We start from the raw sequence: 19,264 nt of genomic DNA, 5'->3' as shown, positions 1-19,264 counted from the left end.
GGTTTCTGTTTTGGTTTTTTCCGGGGGGAGATAGACCACCCCCCGGTTTTTCTTGGTTTTCACCAAGGAAATCGCTTCAAATAGGTAAAATGTATGAAGCTCTCACTGCGATGGTATTTAACCGATTACTTTGAAGATTTGCACACATATTTTAACATCCTTGGTTAATGTCTGTTGCGAGTATCAGTCAGTTTGATTGACGGCTTGTCGATCAACAGAGGCAAATATACGACTGTGTTTTTAGACTTTTCGATTCATCCAAATATATGACAACTTTGAGGTCAAATATCTCCCGTTGCCAGAAAGCTACAACACTAATCTTAATTACCCTTTATAACCCATCATTTCATCTCTGAAAATCATCAAAAAAATCTTTGGGCACTACCGCATTTTTGTCTTGGATGCCTTTTAAAATCTGCGACTGTGACAAGTTTCTCTCAACTACACCTGTCACGCAATTCTTGCTCTAGGCGGTCACTTGACAAAATAAACCTACATTTTTTAGCTCTTTATACAAGATGATTGATCACAGTCGCAGATTTTAGAAGGCATCCAAGACAAAAATGCGGTAGTGCCCAAAGATTTTTTTGATGATTTTCAGAGATGAAATGATGGGTTATAAAGGGTAATTAAGATTAGTGTTGTAGCTTTCTGGCAACTGGAGATATTTGACCTCAAAGTTGTCATATATTTGGATGAATCGAAAAGTCTAAAAACGCAGTCGTATATTTGCCTCTGTTGATTGACAAGCCGTAGATCAAACTGACTGATACTCGCGGCGCCTATTAACTTAGGATGTAAAAATATATGTGCAAACCCTCAGAGTAATCGGTTAAAACCATTGCAGTGAGAGCTTCATACATTTTACCTATTTGAAGCGATTTCCTTGGTGAAAACGAAGAAAAACCGGGGAGGGGGGGTGGTCTTTCTCCCTCCGGAAAAACTAAAACAGAAACCAGTCTGTTTTTTTAGTTTTGGGGTAGACCCTTTAAATTGGCAAAGTTTCACTGAAATCGGTGGGATGGCACGTAGCACGACTGCTGGTGTTCTCGTGGACACGCTCTTAAGTCACTATCTGGCTGTTTTAAAAAGAAGCATCAGGACTTAACTAACTCTTAGTGTTTTTGTGGGAGTTGTTGATCCCAATTTAAATGTTCTTGGAAGTTTTAGTTGTCTTTAAAGCTAAATAAATCTAACTGAAACCTAATAGGGCCTGTTCATCCTTTTCCGTTTAGTTTTTTTGTTTTGTTTTGTTTTGTCTTTTTTTCTTCTGGTCTGTAATGATTTCAATGGTTTCAGGTTCTTTTCTCAGAATTGAGCTACAGTAATAGTATGCTTCTTTGTGTTGTTGCCTACAGGAGCCGCTGCTTGTGTTGAATTGAAGAGATTTGAAGAAGCAATCAGTTGGTGTGATAAGGGACTAGCTGTATCCTTTGAAGGAATCTTTCATTTTTAACCGTGGGTATAATGGAAAAAGTTTCCCTAATTTGATGTTTCAAGGGAGAAAATACAAAGAAGGGTATTAATTATGATGGGAACTTGTCAGCTCATATACTTTAAGTGTGTGCAATTAAAAACATAGAAGAAGTTATTACCTCATGACTAATGAAATTACTCCTTTTAGCCAATTTGACTTAGTTCTACTATCCATGCCAATGACTGGTACATTAGTTTAAATAATCCTTTAATTTCCCAGACCAAATTTGTAATTATCCTTACTGTCAACCATACAATTCTTGTAATGTTAGTACAGAGAATTCAGTATTGCATCAACTAAATATTTTCAAATTGATATATTATTTTTTACTCTCAACACTTATCTGATTGATATTGTATTGCTATTGTAAGGAGAAATTCTCTTTTGGTCACTCACGGGAGTTAAAGGGTTAGAAGACTAATATTCATCCAGTTTATACATGATACTTGGGTAAATGATCTCTCTAAAACAAGCCAGAACAAAAAGCTTAGTAATGTTTACATATCTTATGCAGATTTTCTTGCCTTCGACCTTTTTCCACTACTTGGAGACTCGGAAACTTTCGTTGTGTTCTGGACACAGACATGTATTTGTGTTGTAGACTCATTTCTTCCACTGCTGTAAAACATTTGTCTGATGTTAAAGCTATATTAATTTAAAAATTGAGCAAGTGCTGCTCAGTTTTTGGAAACTAGGGGTTAAATCTAGATATTTCGCGTTAAATTTTGAGGCTGCTCACAGAAAAAACATTTTTGAAGTGTAGATTTACTTCATAACTGACTTTAAGACTGAATGTTGATAAATCATCTACAAAAACCCTCCTATTGAGCCATTTTATAGTTGTGTACTTAGTTGCCAAGCCTTTGATTTGGAGCGAGGCTGAAGGTGACCTGGTTGTGATAGAGATCAGTATCTAGAAACGATAATAACAAAGTAGTTTGCATTTAAAAAGCAGCAATGTTTTTATCATAACAAGTTCACCCTTAATCATCGCTCTTGTTCAGAGGCTTGGGGAACCATGCACGCAAATGTTAAAAGGGACTATTACATATCAATATGATCAGAAACATAATCTTTTTTGTTTTTCCCACATTTTTAACCCTTAACATAAAAAAAGATTGAAAAAAACAATAGGATCTTGTTGTCATTAAGACTTCAGTCTGTCAATGAAGGGGGAGATACATCCATGGAGGAAAAAGATCCTATTAGTCATGACCATGGTAATGCAAGTTCAGGTGATGTCAAGAAAGTCAAAGATCTCTATAATCGGAGAGAAGAAGCCATAGAGTACCACAACCTACATCTTAAAAAAGCTAAAGAAGTAGGAGACAAGTATGGGGAGGGTGATGCTTATGGCAATCTTGGCAATGCTTATTACCGTCTGGGTGATTTCAAAAAAGCCATAGAGTACCACAACCTACATCTTAAAATAGCTAAAGAAGTAGGAGACACGCATTGTGAGGGTAACGCTTATGGCAATCTTGGCAATGCTTATCACCGTCTGGGTGATTTAAAAAAAGCCATAGAGTACCACAACCTAGATCTTAAAATAGCTAAAGAAGTAGGAGACACGCATGTGGAGGGTGGTGTTTATGGCAATCTTGGCAATGCTTATGTTAGTCTGGCTGATTTCAAAAAAGCCATCGAGTACCACAACCTACATCTTAAAATAGCTAAAGAAGTAGGAGACAAGCATGGGGAGGGTAACGCTTATGGCAACCTTGGCAATGCTTATCACCGTCTGGGTGATTTAAGAAAAGCCATAGAGTACCACAACCTACATCTTAAAATAGCTAAAGAAGTAGGAGACAAGCATGGGGAGGGTGTTGCTTATGGCAATCTTGGCATTGCTTATCAACGTCTGGGTGATTTCAAAAAAGCCATAGAGTACCACAACCTAGATCTTAAAATAGCTAAAGAAGTAGGAGACAAGTATAGGGAGGGTCGTGCTTATGGCAATCTTGGCAATGCTTATGACAGTCTGGGTGGTTTCAAAAAAGCCATAGAGTACCACAACCTACATCTTAAAATAGCTAAAGAAGTAGGAGACACACATGGGGAGGGTGGTGCTTATGGCAATCTTGGCATTGCTTATTGCCGTCTGGGTGATTTCAAAAAAGCCATAGAGTACCACAACCTACATCTTAAAATAGCTAAAGAAGTAGGACACAAGCATGGGGAGGGTAACGCTTATGGCAGTCTTGGCAATGCTTATTTTAGTCTGGGTGATTTCAAAAAAGCCATAGAGTACCACAACCTACATCTTAAAATAGCTAAAGAAGTAGGAGACAAGCATGGGGAGGGTGGTGCTTATGGCAATCTTGGCACTGTTTATGACCGTCTGGGTGATTACAAAAAAGCCATAGAGTACCACAACCTAGATCTTAAAATAGCTGAAGAGGTAGGAGACAAGCTTGGGGAGGGTGGTGCTTATGGCAATCTTGGCAATGCTTATTACTGTCTGGGTGATTTAAAAAAGCCATAGAGTACTACAACCTAGCTCTTAAAATAGCTAAAGAAGTAGGAGACACGCATGGGGAGGGTAACGCTGATGGCAATCTTGGCAATGCTTATGTTAGTGTGGGTGATTTCAAAAAAGCCATAGAGTACCACAACCTACAGCTTAAAATAACTAAAGAAGTAGGAGACAAGCATGGGGAGGGTGGTGCTTATAGCAAACTTGGCAATGCTTATTTTAGTCTGGGTGATTTCAAAAAAGCCATAGAGTACCACAACCTAAGTCTTAAAATAGCTAAAGAAGTAGGAGACAAATCCTTGGAGGCAACGGCCTACTGTCTATTAGGATGCGTTTTTGAGTTGCAAGGTGGACTGCCAAAAGCCGTTGAACATTATCAAGCTAGTATAAACTTATTCAATTCCTTGAGAGTACTTTTAAAATCTAAAGATGAGTGGAAAGTTAATTTTCGAAATCGGCATCAAATGGCGTATACGGGTTTGTGGAGAGTTCTCGTAGAACAAGGTAATGTAGATGACGCCTTATTTGTAGCTGAGAAAGGACGAGCTCAAGCTCTGACCGACCTCATGGAATCCAGTTTTTGTGGTGGAACAAGTCAGCACAGGGGAGAAGATGAAGATTGCGCAGTTTTAAAAAACGTTCCATCAAACACCGTCTTTCAGGCAGTGGACAAAGCTAACGTCAATCTTTGGGTTGTGTCCGAAGGTAAACAAGTTCAGTTAAGACAAAGTAAACTCAAAGGTTTTTTTTCAGAGAATAATAGAGCTAGCCAGTCCTTTGAGTCGTTCATTCTCGGTGTCTATACACAACTTGGTGTTCGTTCTAATGTGAGATGCGAGAATCGATCTTTGGATGCTTTGAGGGGGAGCCGTTCAAAAGTGGACGAGGAAACTAAAGAAGACAGCCCTCGACCTCCCATCCAACAAAAAGAATGCTTGAGCACTTTGTATGATACCGTCATGAAGCCAGTGGCTGACCTGGTTCAAGGGGATGAGCTACTCATTATTCCTGATGGACCCCTGTGGATCGCTCCTTACGCTGCATTGAAGAATGGTAATTCTAAATACCTGTGTGAATCGTTCACAATCCGACTCGCTCCATCGTTGACAAGTCTTAGACTCATCGCCGATTGCCCAGATGATTATCACAAAAGCAGTGGCGCGTTGCTCGTAGGAGATCCGTGGGTAGCCGAGGTTACTAACAGCGAGGGAGAGAAAGTCCTCGATCAGCTTCCGTGTGCTAAAGAAGAAGTAGAAATGATCGGAAAAATTCTGAATATCACGCCAATCACTGGCAGTCAGGCCACGAAACGTGAGGTGTTGAAAAGACTCAGTTCCGTTTCCTTAGTTCACTTTGCGGCACACGGATGTATGGAAACTGGCGAAATTGCTCTTACACCTGACCCACACCGAATATCTACTGTGCCAACGGAGGAGGATTACATTTTAACAACTGGAGATGTGCTGAATGCTCAACTTCGGGCCAAACTTGTTGTGCTTAGTTGCTGCCACAGCGGCCAGGGCGAGATCAAGGCTGAAGGTGTGGTTGGCATTGCGCGCGCTTTTATGGGGGCTGGTGCTCGGTCTGTTGTGGTGTCCCTGTGGGCGATTGAAGACGAGGCTACTCTTGAGTTCATGAAATACTTTTATCAACAACTTGCAGGAGGTAAACGAGCAAGCGAGTCACTGAACCTGGCCGTGAAAAGCCTCAGAGAATCAGACAAGTTCTGCGACATCAAACACTGGGCGCCCTTTTTACTGATTGGAGATGACGTCACTCTTGACTTCATGGCAAAGGAAAGAGAAAATTTAAATATGAAATCACATAAATGAAAACTTTTTATTTCATCTCAAAATGAATGCGCAGGAACTTGGAAGGTTTAAATGCTTCTCTATTTTGGCGTTTTTTGGCTATTTTTCATGACTTTTCACTTTTTGGTTAAATGGAACTTGAGATGTGTGACTTTACTTTGATGAAGAAATAAAACAGACTATTTCAGTATATTTTGTTCAATGGAATTGCTATTTTTTTACCTTTACAAATTTAGATGCTTGCGAAGAGAACAAGATGCAACAAGGCTTTTGTTGTTAATGCCTGAAGTTGTTGAAGGCGACTACGAGGTTTTCGTTTCGCCAAAAGGACACTCAGATCTATTCGTTTATTGCAATCAGTTGTATGGGAAATAATTTGAAGGTTTTTTTCTTGTACACAACCAGGAGCTTGTCCACAGGGTTTTAATTACGTTGATACTCTAAGCTTTTGATAAGCAAAGAAAAAGTTTGTCATTTGCAAAAGGTGGCGAAATTTTAATTTAAAAAATTTGATCTGCAAAATTCGCAGCCATATGTGAATTAATCTTAATGGCTTTTCTACGTCATAAATTACTTTGTTGCAATTTGCAATTATCTTTACAAAAAAATTGATTATCATTTTCAACTTTTTTTCAATTCATTTTAATGCAATCCAATTCCATCAGTGCCAAGATTGCCATTCTAAGCTTAATTTGAAGAAGTAATCATCAGAGATGATGTTGTTGAATTTACTGACCATATGTTAGAGACATTAGACCTACTCTCAGGGGTGTGGCCAGCCTCTAGTCCCGTGGGCCCGGCCGACAATTGTTTTCCGCCCGCTTGACTTTTCTAATATGACTCTTACAAATGTTGAAACAAAAATTGAAATTTCCCAGGAAAAAGGCCTACAACAAGTCAAAGAGCTGACTACAACGGCCTGCTTTCAATCAAACGAGTTTGATGAATTTTAGTCCGTTTTATCAAACACTCATCTGTTTGTTTTAAAAAACCACGACAGACAAATTGTCCATGTAATCTAAACAAGGAAATAGCGAAGCAGAGTTTACTTTAACTGAAGTTTCCATAGCTGTGACTTTTAATGTATGTGACATGGAATTTGTTGTTTGTGGTAGGAAAATGTTTACGCTAGTAAATTAGGGAAACAGTTGAAGTAAGCCATGTAGTCCTCGATGGGAATTATTCTGGTGAAAATGTTTATGAATAAATGTAAATGTAGTCCGCAGTAAAAAGGCTGACGGCTTCAGGATAAAACTTGCATTTTTTTAAAAATTTCCAGTTCAAATTTTTTTCATGGCTTTAAATTTACCTTAGTATAATTTGAAGATGTCGGATGATATCTTTCTTAGATTTAAGAATTTATACTTAGGTATTCCGAGCACGCTTTGTGATTAGAACCCGTTATGTGGTCAAAAGTTTAAGGTATAATGTATCACGGCTGTTTTAAAAGAAATTTTTGTAAAATCAATCTTAATTTTTGGCAGGTTTTCATAACTACCATTGGTATATGCTGGTATAAAATGTAATAGTTAACCTCGCACACGGTTGAATATGATGTAACGTAGGATTTTAACAACAAGCTGGGACAGTTTTAACTAAATATGCTTTTTATAATGTCAGTGTATTTCGTGTGAATTGTTTTGATGCTAATTGTATTTAAAGTTGAAGCTATTTGTCCATTTACCTTAGTTTTTATTCATTAACTCATTAACTCCCAAGTTCTGAAGAAAAATTCTCCCAACTGATAAGAATGTGTTTCTTTGTCGCTTCATTCTGGGAATTCGATGAAACATAACGTTTCTAGTGAAAAATAATCCTCCAGTTTAGATTTTTTCTAATTCTTATTGACACCATGTTTGTCGGTGCATTAATTTTGTGAGGAGAATTTAAGTTATGATCAGTCTTGGGAATAAATGGGTTCATTTTAGTGTCTCTGTTTAGCGCGTACTTTACTTAATGCCTTGAACAATTTAATGCAGTTTGTATTGTATTTTTTTTTACTTTTTTTGTGTAAGAGAGATAAACAGTGTCTAAAATACAAAAACTGCGTTGATTTTCATTGTCTGTCTCCATATTCTAGGGATTCACGTGAGATGTAGAGAGAACAGATCCTATGGGGACTTCAATGCTTATTTTGACCCGTCAAGTTGATAATCTTTGCAGCTGACAGTGTACTGACATTCCATGTTTCAAGCCCCCACCCACTTAACAAACGCTCGCCACCTCTTCGATTGTGTCTCTTTCACTGTCTACCGTTCTCCATATTGTCACACGATTTTGAATGCCGACGGACGTGTTCATACTGTTACCTGTGTGCGCCCTTTTTACCTTTATCCTCATACAAGTTTTTACACCTTTTCACATTTGCGCATCTCTTTTTTCTCCTTCCTTTTGTTCCTTCCCTTTTTTTCATCGTACTTTTCCTTTATTCCCATTTTTACGCGCACTTCTTTCATCGCCCTCAACTTTATTCTTCTACGCGCTTCATTAGACGCGACTATCTCCTTGTCTGTTTCAGTTTTCATTCGTCTCAATCCTCGCGCAAACGTCAGGTCTCTTACAACTCATATACCTCCTTACTCCCCCACAGTAGTTGTTATTATGCTTATTTTGTTCACTTTAGGATAGTGTCCTCTTAGCATCATTTCTGGTAAAATCTCAGTTTTCCTTTCGACTCATTCCCAGTCCACAGGTTCTCTCACTTTCAAGTCTCACTTGCCAGTGTTTGCTCTCCTCAGTCCTCTCATCACAGTAGCAGCTATAAAACGAAAGAGCTCCCTCCAAGTCTTTGCGACATAATCGATGCATTTTGTTGGAAACGAGTCCTTCAATGTCCAAATTAAGGCTTTTTCTATCATCTGATTGGGAATGGATCAAACTCTCGCCCAGGGTCCACCTACATCGCGAGTCCAAGATGGCAGCAGGCCAATCCACAGACTTCTCCGAGTCGATAGCCGCCATCTTGGATGTAGACGCAGAGAGGACCTTGAAAAAGAGTTTTGACTAAACAATAATTAAGAAAGGTTAAGTTATTGTAATGCTTCCTAAGAGGTAGTCGATAACAGCCCGAGAGATTCATTATGAGCAAACACGTTCCGTCGGTTATTCGACTCCATGTCTCCTTACGTTGTAGAATAAACTCCTCGAATACGGACGTCTATATGCCCTTGTCCCCCTCCCTTAAATAGCAATATACATCCCTCTACTGCAACTTTTATCATAATACAGCACAATACAACATTATGCCCCTGAGTAGCACTGTAAATCCGTCAAATGCAGTAACTGAGCAGCGCATCACAACAATATGAACCCCTAAATAGAACTGTGCTTCCCTCTACTGAATTTTATATCACCATACAGCGCAATATAAACTATTGCTCCAATTTGGCGCGAAAATAAGGATATTTGTCCGCGGACATTATCTATTCCAAGATGCCAAAACTGTGAGCTTCGAGGGACAGACAATGTCCAAGGACAGATATCCGAACATATTTTCGTGCAAAATAGAGGCTATTGTGATTTTTATCCTTCAACTATTTTGCAACGCTCGTGAAAAAATCTTTATGAACAGCTCACTGAATTGAATTAAAGTTTAAACGAAGACTTATCGAGGTGGAAGTAAGGTTTACAAATTGGGGAATATCGCTTGCGTTATATTCTCGGATATCACCCAGTATTAGCTGTGGGATATTTAGTTACTTGCTGCGTTTACACCAATTGCTCGCGGGCAAAAATATTTGATGGATCATAAAAAGCAACATGTACCCCTGGATAGCACTTTACTTCCCTCTTCCGCAATTTACGGAATACAGCGCTATAAAACAACATATATCCTATACTTCTCTCTTCTGCAATTTACATCACTATACAGCGCTATACATCAATAGGTACCCCTAGATACCACTGTACTTCCCTCTTCTGCGCCCTACATCACGATACAGTGCTATACAACAATATCTACCCCTAGATAGCATTATACTTCTCGGTACTGCAGTTTACATCACAATACAGCTCTATACAACAATATGTACCCCTAAGTAACCTTGATCGGCATAACAGAATACATACATCGAAATTTTCCAGCCTCTCGGGCCATGCTTTGTGTCTTTTTCCAAGGTTCATTAAATACTCGATGAAAACCTGTGCGTCGTTTAAAGAAAACACAGCATTTTCAAGCGCAGTCATGACTCATCTGACGTGAAGACATAGAGATGGCGAGTTGATTAAGGCTTTAAGTTTCAAACTCTTAAAGGCGGGAAATATTTCTGAAACAAAATCATTCACGATCATCACTATTAATTCTGAATAATGGAAATTCGATTCACGTTTACTTTAGATAATACATTTTACTCCCATTTTGCCAATCATACAAAGAAATCAATACACTGAGCAATACCTTCAACAAGACGCAGCTACACAGTTGTAAATCTCCATCCTCATCCTCAGTAGAACTATGCCATCACAAAGGTGGAATAATCGCGAAAGAATAACCGCACTTAAGACCTCCCTATATACCAAGGAATTCGTGCCACTGGATTCGACATGTGCCAGTAACCTACTTTCACATTTAACGTGACGTTCAGCTGAGATCAGCGAACTGTTTCTTTTTTTCTTCATTTTAAACGATTCCAATCCTAATAGTGGTATCATATTTGCATAAGAATGCTAATGTCAACTTGAAACTCTGCATTAATTTTTTTTGATGAAATGAAACACAACAAACCAGAGATACCACGTGCTTAAAACACTAACCGTTTAAACATTTTCTTCCACATGACGCTCTTAACGGGCTCAACGAGCTGCCAATTCTCTTCAAATCCGTTTTCGTTCGTGTGATAGCTTGACTTCTATTTCGATTTGACAGCTCAGTTCAACAGTTTGACTGTTAAACCTTAAATGAAGATTTGTAGAGACCAGCTGAATAGATTTATGAATTTGCTTAACGGCGAATGAATGCATTGAAATCAAAATTGATTTTCTTTAAGCTCAGCTCACTGAACTACAAGTCTGCTGTCAGATGATTAACGTGGACGCTATTTTAGTCCCTTAAATTTCTCATTTCTCAATGCGTCAGCAACTGAAATTATATTCATGAAACTGGGACGCATTTTGTGACACAAATCTTGGCAATGACTGGTGTAAGCCGCAAAGGTACAACGGACGACTACTGGTCATTCTGATTTTTCGGTCATTGCTAACGTAGTACTTGTGGTCATAAGCATCATCCTAAGCAGACCCCTGCAAAAGTTTCACCAAAACTGCAGAGACCTGAAGATTTTCGCTTAAAAAACAACATTGGAGTAATATCAAGGTGAGAAAAAAAAATTTTTTTGATTTAAATGAAGCCTTTTGAATTTTCTGAAACACACTTGTAAGTGCAATGACAGCTGAATGTTCCTAATAAAGACAAAATAACCTTGGCTTTGCTCTCTAAAATAATGACTAAATATTTAGAAAGCAATCATATGATTTGAGTGATCAGTTCTGTAATGTCTACCCTGAAACGGCGTTTAAAAAATTGAAAACCATTTTTAGCTTCCGCACAGAACTCACGTTGTGCTTCTTCTGTTGTTTCGCTGCTCGTCTGTCTTAGTCCTTTAAAATGATAAGTTTGTTTGGGACATAAGGATTTTTTTTTTAACAAAATAACTGGCCCAGCTATGACTACCATATTTACCGGACCAGGTAGGAATTCGCATCAGCTGATCTTTTTCTTTTTTTTTTTTTTCTCAGTTTAACACAGAGAACTCTTACACAATAAACTTTCAGCACCTTAGCTCTCTCAAAGTTCAGAGCCCTCTTACTTCATAACTTTTTCATTCAGTACGATGGTGTTGGAGTCTTCACGGCTTACTGTTATGAAAAATTCCTAAACTACACAGCATTGAATCATTGTTGTTAAGTGCTTCTTAATAATTGTGTGCTGAATATATTACGCGCCTATCAAAACAACATTTCCATTTACTATGAAGCGAAACTAGCGACGTACATCTAAAAAGTTCTGCTTTGATTATTTTTCATCCCTCAGTATTTATCAAAGGATCACCAGTTTTTAAGGAGAGATCAGTGTATTGTATTTCAGTAACGAAGTGATTGAACGAATATTTATGGAAGATTTTATGATGACAACCCGTGTGGACATAGACGAGCATGCATCACTCCTGCACCGCTCAAGCTATTACCTGCCTCTTCCAAACGAAGACAGGCAAAACAAAAGATCCATCAAACTGTGGGCTGTAGGCTTTACCTTGCTGTTACTATGGAATGTTGGTGGCCCATGTGTGTACATGATTCGCAGTGTAAATTGTTTCAAAGACAATTCCACTGTCTATTTTTGTGAGAAAGGCGCAGTGTTTCCATATTCCGAAGAACTGGTGATAACATGGCTTGCTACACTCTCTGTTTTCACAATCATCATCATCTTGGCACTGCAGAAAGTTCCAGATTTTCTTGGATACAAAGCCATCCTACATCAGCTGAAATTTCTTCCCTCTTATTGGACTCTGGTGATTCTTTTGTTTGTATCCTTGACCAGTTACGTCAAGCTCGCTATATCTGCCAAATCCATCAATTCCTGGATGATATTGATGGGTTTGGCTTTTAACTATATTCTAAGAACTTTATTTGTTGGCTACTTGAATTATACGCAGTTGAATTTTCTGAAGCGTCAATATCCCAATTTTATCTTTGTGTTGTCAAAGCTTTCCGTGCTGGTGTTATTTGCCATCTCTCTAATGAACTTGCTCGCCACCATTTTGGAACTTACTGTTCAAGTTCATAAGGTGCATCGGTCTACGGGAGCACAACGCTCGGTACATTTTGAAATGATAAATGATCTTCTGCGTGACTTTGGTACAACCACTTTCAGATTCAAAATGACGAGTTTCTTTTGGCAGAAACTTTTCATTGATGATAAGAATATTCTCTCTAACCAAGCACCTTTGCAGTGATAACATGGATGATAGAGCAGTAAAACAGAGAGTGTATAGATTGGTGGGAGTGACGGCCTCTCATCCCATTTGGTGCAATTTTCGATTGAGTGTCGAAAGTAATCGGAGATTTGTTTCACCACGTTCTATGATTGGTCCAGGAAACTCTCGCTCCCTTCGGAACCAATCAGATGCAACTCTAAACCCAATCACAACTCGTACCCTCACGTGTTTCCGCGACTTTTGCAGTTTTGCTTGGTTTTACTTTGAATTTCTATCGGTTCTTTGAGATAATTTTCTTACCTCTGATTGGTCGATGTAATAACTTTGGCATTAGTTTCAAGACACTCAATCGAAATGCTCTATTAAGAATTCTATAACTTCCTCTCTATACAAACGACAGAGAAAATTGCTCCAACGAATTGTAAATAGTTTATTCCCTATCTATCGGCTTAGAAATGCACATGGCATAATATTCTGTGTTTTCGTGTCTCCAGCGAAATTGTTAGTTAATTCTTATATGTTCCCTTAACATATAGAATCGTGACGCAACGGGAAAGGAATTTAAAGTAAGGAGGAGCGTTGCGTGACGAGTCTAAGAAGTGCTACGAAGGAGACTAGATCACGCTGTTATTTCTACGAGTCGTGACGTTTGTTTTCCTAAAGCGATTCCCACGTACGGAAATTTGAATGGTTGCATTCTAATAAAAATTTCTTTGCTAATGGAGAAATTCTACATTTCCATCAGTCTGCTCTAAACGGCGAAATATTAGTCTTTGAACGCTGTGAAATATTCGCCGCCTGAGTGCAACGACAAATCAACACGCCGCTTGTTGTATTTTAGTGAACATTTGAAAACGATAGTGGCTACGTTAGTGCGTGACAGTCTGTTGCTTCATTAAGCAAGAAACAGTAAAGTCCCAGAAAGAAACGTGTGAAAAATAATGGAAATCATGAGTTTGAAAGAGTTTCGTAAAATAAATACCTGCTTTGGCGGAAAGCATGGTAGCGCCTATGAAAATGCGATTACTAGTGCATGACGAAACGCATTAAGGAGAAGGGTATAAGGACGAACGGGGAACACGAGAAAAAGCCTAGGGTTAGGGTTAGGGTTTATCCTATGAGGACGGGCACAGGAACACATGTGAAAGATTCCCTTTTATCATTTTAAACGTTCCTTTTCATGTTTTCCTGTTACCGATGCCAGTATACATTCTCGGGTGTGTGCTATGAGTTATACTTCCTTCTCCAAATCCTCACAAGACTTTGAGGTGGCCCGCCGCCATTTTGAAAACAAGGAAGACCTTGGGAATGAGTTCCGATCTTGCTAATTTGTTATGTCCCTTTTCAGGGGAAATAACTTTGCTCCGTCACCAATATTGCGTTCCTCATATCTATCACTCCTCCGTTAGAAAATAGGTCTTTTTCATTTTCCTTAATATTTATTTTTTAACGCGATGTTGAAAGTAAGGCTTTGGGCCTTTTTTCAGATTTTAGATTTTCTTTTAAGAAAAGACACCGTTTAGTTACAAAGCCTACCAGCGAAGTTTTTGGATTTTTCAGCGTCAAGATCCTTTCCTTTCACAGAATGGTGTCAACAATGTATTTCTGTTGATTTTTTTCTCTTTTCACGTGCAAATTCATTACGTGATTTTTTTTCCTTTTGTTTCATGCATATCTGACTGATCATGAGCGAGTAGACTTGTTATCAATTCCGCACCAGCTATGTGACGTATCAGCCAATTATTGGATCGAGCTGTTAATCCATATTCATCTAAAATTGTAGAATTTTCAGCAGACTACGCTGTCCGCCGGCAAGTGAATTCGTGCAGTTCCTTTGCTGAATATGAAATTGTAAATTGTACGGAAGACGCTAAAAGTGTAGAGAGAAACAACGGATAGTTGTCCTTGTTTCTCTAGAAGAAGGTGAGTACGTATTCTTGAGAAAATGTTACTCTTAAATCCTTCACAAAACTGAACAAGTCGCAAAATCTTAGCTGAACACGTGTCAGTTCTTTGGTTAAGCAGCTCTTCAACTCGTTGTTCGATTGAGCAAGGGTGTCAGCCTCTGCAGACACAGAACGCATAATTGTAATAAATTGTGGGTAAAATTAAAAATTATCTCGGAAGTCGACCGCAAAAGATACCTTTAGTTGAACGCGTCCACGTGTATTTTTGAAGGCTTAATTTCACAAATCCCCCTCTTACTGAATTTTTTAGGGCAAAGAAATGATACCCGTTTTGTCATTAAAAATTCTCTTGATTGCATATGTTCGTAAGCATTGTCATCCAACCTTCCAGTATATTTAGAGTAACAAACAATCCCTAATCAATTCAATAATTTGTTTTCAGGAAGCGCTGCTCTCAGACGAATGGAAGGATGAAAGAATATGGCCAAGAGGAGACATTGGAATCACTAAACATAAAAAGGATACTGCAAAGATAAGATCTTTGAAGTTATCGAGTAACAGTGGCCAAAAATGGTGGCTCCATAATTTATTGTATTTCTGTGAGAAGACTCCACGTCTACACACCAATTGCCTGATATTATTCAAGATGTGCTCCGAATTAAAAATAATCAATTGGTGAGTGAATATTAATTGAGCCACCATTTTTTGGCTAAACTTCAGAATACCCCGCAACTTTGGTCCGCCTCACTTACATGTGTCGGGAGGCTTTGAAGATCGAGGCATAACACAATAGACGCTATTCTTATTCAATGACATGTAAATGAGTTGCGGGGTATTCTGAAGTTGCTCCCATTTTTTTTAGTTATTTTAAAGTGATACGGATTGTTCTGCAAACCTTGAGCGATAATGTGTTTTTTTTCTCATATTCCCACTGAAAGCTCTCATTTGATGTACCTTATCTTTGATATTTCAGCGGCAGATATAGAAACTAAACATCGCTATAAAAATGAACAGAAAAAAAGCTGAAACTAACTGAATTGTTGATGTTTTTGGACTGATCGTTAGTATTTTGTTTGCTTAACGTTAGTATCACAGTAAAATCCAAGTTGATGTCGCAAGAAGGTGATACATGTTTTGGATGGCACTGTAACTCTAAAACTTTTTTTAAAAAAAAGACTAGATGAAATTGAACTATTCAAATCAAGAAAAAGAAGAATTTATCTCATAACTGATTTACAACAAAATACATACTATAAATACATACCGTTGACCGTACGTACATGCATACATACATACCAAAACACATACCGTTGACCAACAAGCCACGCTAATGACTGGGACAACAGAGTGACTAGACATTGACAAACCAACGGTTCTGAAGAGAGTCATTAGGACATTTACACCAAAAGATTTCTTAGTCTTACATGTACATTGACATCACGGAAGACTATCTGGTCCAGTTTTTACGAATTTTCACTGCGACAGAAACACTACACGAGCGACGCTTTCACTCAAAGATAAATTTTAGATACAAAAATAAAAGCCTTAAGCAACAATTACCAGATGAAAACCAAGGTGATTTGTTGATATCTCATCATCATCATCAGGAATTGAATTGATGAGTTAATTTGGTTCAACGACGAGGCTTTTCATTTCTTGTCATTCCACCTTTTTTCTGTGAAAAGTTGAAAACAAAATAACTACAGTGCCATCTTAAAACTTGTATTTTTCATTTTGTCCCATCAACTAGTGGGTTTCAATTTGCAAGAGAACATTGTCTTTGACGTTTCAAGACCATTCATACCATTTTCCACTGTGTTAAATCAGATATAATTTTCTCTATTTGTTTATTGGTCTTTTTTTTAAAATTGGTCTTCTGATTTTTTTTTTGTTCCTGAAACGTTTGCAATGTTCTCAAAGCTACATCTTTAAAACTATAATGCCTGATCACGAGTAATTAGTTACTCGATCAAGTTGCACTGTATTATTACATAAACCATCTACAATCGATTCCGGACGAAGAAGCATAAATTATGATCTTTCGTATGACTACACCTTTTTTAGCTATGTGGTCACGTGGTTTAACATGGGTAAAGAGTGATTCAAAATGGATGCTCAAGCTTGTGTAGTGAACCTGACATCTTACAGAAGAAATATCCTTTCTTTTCTTGCCAAAATTGTCATATTCAAAGATAAATCAGCACTTAAAACATTAAGGTAATAAAAGTAATCGGTGGCAAAGTAAGGTTAATTAAGTGGCCAATCGAATTAAAGCTTTTATTGAAAAACAAACTTGTGAACAAACGATCTCAAAAGATCACCAAAATTCATGAAAGAAACAGAAACGGGAGTGGATTACCACTTCCGTAGAAATTTTTGGCGATTTAGTGATGTTAGGTTAGGTCGAAGCTCTATTGAAAAGTGAAAAGTTTGCTCATTCGCGTTAGTGGAAATATCGTTACAAAGGTAGTGAATTGGGTATTTACTCATGCAAATTTAAACTACAGTATTGTGCTACTAATGTTGCAGAATCATAGCGTGGATACTTAACTTCTGAAGCTTAGGATCCTCAGGGAATTTGTGAGAGGACAAACCCGAATCTGGAGAATTATCATAGAAGATAGGAACGAAACAATTTTGGAAAAATCTTCTTGCTTCGCAGTAAAGTAATTATGGCTGCTACTGTTTCTTACCCATGTCGGATGTGACCACATAGCTAAAGAGGTATATTCATTTGGTGGTAAATTCTTTAATGAGCGTTTTGCTTTTAAAATTTTGACACCAAGTTCGCACGAAATTTGGATCTTTTCAGAAAATTCGTTAGCTGTAGCTTTATCTCTTAAACGTCATCACCTATTAATCGTGACGAAAAAGGCCCAGAATTTTTGGACTAATCTTGCCCAGTGTGCACGAGTTTGTGTAGAAATACTTTGGTGTTGTAAAACATTCAAAACCAACTATAACAGTTCGGTAATTCAAACTTTATTGAGTAAACAGAGATTATTCCATGGTTAAAGCGCAAGAACGATTTTAATTAATGAGTTGCGAAGCATCAAAATAGCGAATGAGCGGGTGCAGCGAACGAGCGGGTGCAGCGAACGAGCGGGTGCAGCGAACGAGCGGGTGCAGCGAACGAGCGGGTGCAGCGAACGAGCGGGTGCAGCGAACGAGCGGGTGCAGCGAACGAGAGAGTCAAAATTGTTTATTTTTTTTGCTGGTTTACGAAACGCTTCCTCGTCATCAAATTGAACCTCCATGTTTTCCTTGAAAATTTTTAAAATTTTTTTAAACTATTTTACTCTTTGTATCAGGCATTTTTTTTTTAAACTGAAGTGTAGTTTATTAACTCTTATTGTAGAGTAAAGATCTTTTGTGCTGTTATTCGATGTAACACGGGAATATAGAAAAAAACATTTTTTCAAAATCTGATGAATTAATCTTCAAGTTACTCATTTCTCTCTATATATTTATTTTTAGTTTCATTGAATAAAGACCGATCTCTCAACTTATGCAGAAACGTTAATTTTTTTCACAAAAAATCTGGAAAAATCAAATTCAATGGAAAAATTGGGAACTTGTTCGCTGAGGATGTTGAAATGAAAATCAGAGTTAACTCTAAAAATTTGTTGCATGTTAGTCATCAAATTGCTTCTACAATTCATGTCAATATCTTGAATATTTTTACTGATGTTTTGCAATCTTCCTGTGTTACATTCGGGAATTGATCTTCATCCTGAGAATGGGTCATGGCAAGTTGTAGCCTGAAAACGTTAAATGGACATAAAAGTAAAAACAGATTTCGGTAGAAAAATTTTGATTGAAGAATCTAGAACTTGCCAGGATGCCTACATGGTTAAACACTCTTGAACATCATCCTATGCAAAAAAACTTTACCTAAAAAAATTTGACATCAGAAAATTGTTAATTTTTTGCCGTCGAGGACTGAATTGAACTTTTTATTCCATTCCTTTTTTTTGCATGAGAAGATTTTCAATAATATTTGGCGAGAAATTTTTATGGAAACCTCTTAAAGTTTTTTGCGCTAAAAGTTGCCAAGGGAAACTCTGTGCAAATTCATCCAAATTTTTCCCTGTGCGCCTTTTGATTGATTTAATCAATAATTACTTATCTTATTACCTTACAATTAGAGAGAACTAATAACAATAAAATAATTTGATCAGTCAAATATTTGTGGTTTATTGAGAGAAAATAAAAGATTTTACTACAATTTGAAACAACATTTAATTGACTTAAAAATATGATAAGACAATAAAGGAGAAAATATTAACTTTATTGACAGATAGTAGATGATATCAACAAAACAATTTTTTTTTTAAAAAAATCGGCGCATGCGTATTTTGAGCACCGTATTTTTCTAAGTCTTTTGGCGGGAAAATAATAATTCACCTCATCTGAACAGATGTTACTTACAGAATAAGTATAGAAAATCGGCACATGCGTGTCATAAGCACCCGTATTTTTAGGCGGGAAATTTTACTGTTAAACAGCCCTTAACATAGGTTTTTGGTAGAATTAAACAAAACTGCAAAACAAGGTTGCTTCATTCAAGCTCTGAATCACTGTATTCTTGGTGGGATGTGTGCTGCATCTGTTTTGTACCTCTGAAAAATCTCATGTTCCCTTGGATCATAGGCTTTCCT

General features: G+C 37.7%; 4 protein-coding genes and 2 long non-coding RNA genes across 8 annotated transcripts in view; 4 read left to right on the top strand and 2 right to left on the bottom strand.

The window, feature by feature from the left end:
* The window catches only part of LOC149034742 (uncharacterized), a 367,942-nt gene that overhangs the window by 20,330 nt on the left and 328,348 nt on the right, over nt 1–19,264 (top strand). The gene's annotated exons all lie outside the window — the stretch shown is intronic.
* LOC149034760 (uncharacterized) overlaps nt 1–19,264 on the top strand; it is a 95,990-nt gene that overhangs the window by 8,393 nt on the left and 68,333 nt on the right. The gene's annotated exons all lie outside the window — the stretch shown is intronic.
* The window catches only part of LOC149034761 (uncharacterized), a 73,457-nt gene that overhangs the window by 17,230 nt on the left and 36,963 nt on the right, over nt 1–19,264 (bottom strand). The gene's annotated exons all lie outside the window — the stretch shown is intronic.
* Nucleotides 1–19,264, bottom strand: part of LOC149034762 (uncharacterized) — a 66,638-nt gene that overhangs the window by 17,230 nt on the left and 30,144 nt on the right. The window lies entirely within an intron of this gene.
* On the top strand, nt 4,418–7,821 carry LOC149034764 (tetratricopeptide repeat protein 28-like). The gene has a single exon (XM_089194378.1). It carries the CDS (start codon nt 4,418–4,420, stop codon nt 5,783–5,785), a length of 1,368 nt encoding a protein of 455 aa, XP_089050504.1. The 3' UTR covers nt 5,786–7,821.
* LOC149034763 (uncharacterized) lies at nt 11,334–13,700 on the top strand. Its single transcript, XM_089194384.1, has one exon. The coding sequence runs from the start codon at nt 11,872–11,874 to the stop codon at nt 12,712–12,714; it is 843 nt and encodes a 280-aa protein (XP_089050510.1). The 5' UTR covers nt 11,334–11,871; the 3' UTR covers nt 12,715–13,700.

Source organism: Pocillopora damicornis, chromosome 14 (genome assembly GCF_964200805.1).
Source record: "Pocillopora damicornis chromosome 14, jaPocDami1.2, whole genome shotgun sequence".
NCBI lineage: Eukaryota > Metazoa > Cnidaria > Anthozoa > Scleractinia > Pocilloporidae > Pocillopora > Pocillopora damicornis.
This window is presented reverse-complemented; position numbering and strand designations above follow the sequence as displayed.

Excerpts from the sequence above, each read along its gene's own strand:
- LOC149034764 (XM_089194378.1), top strand. The coding sequence starts at position 4,418 with ATGGCGTATACGGGTTTGTGGAGAGTTCTCGTAGAACAAGGTAATGTA.
- LOC149034763 (XM_089194384.1), top strand. The coding sequence starts at position 11,872 with ATGGAAGATTTTATGATGACAACCCGTGTGGACATAGACGAGCATGCA.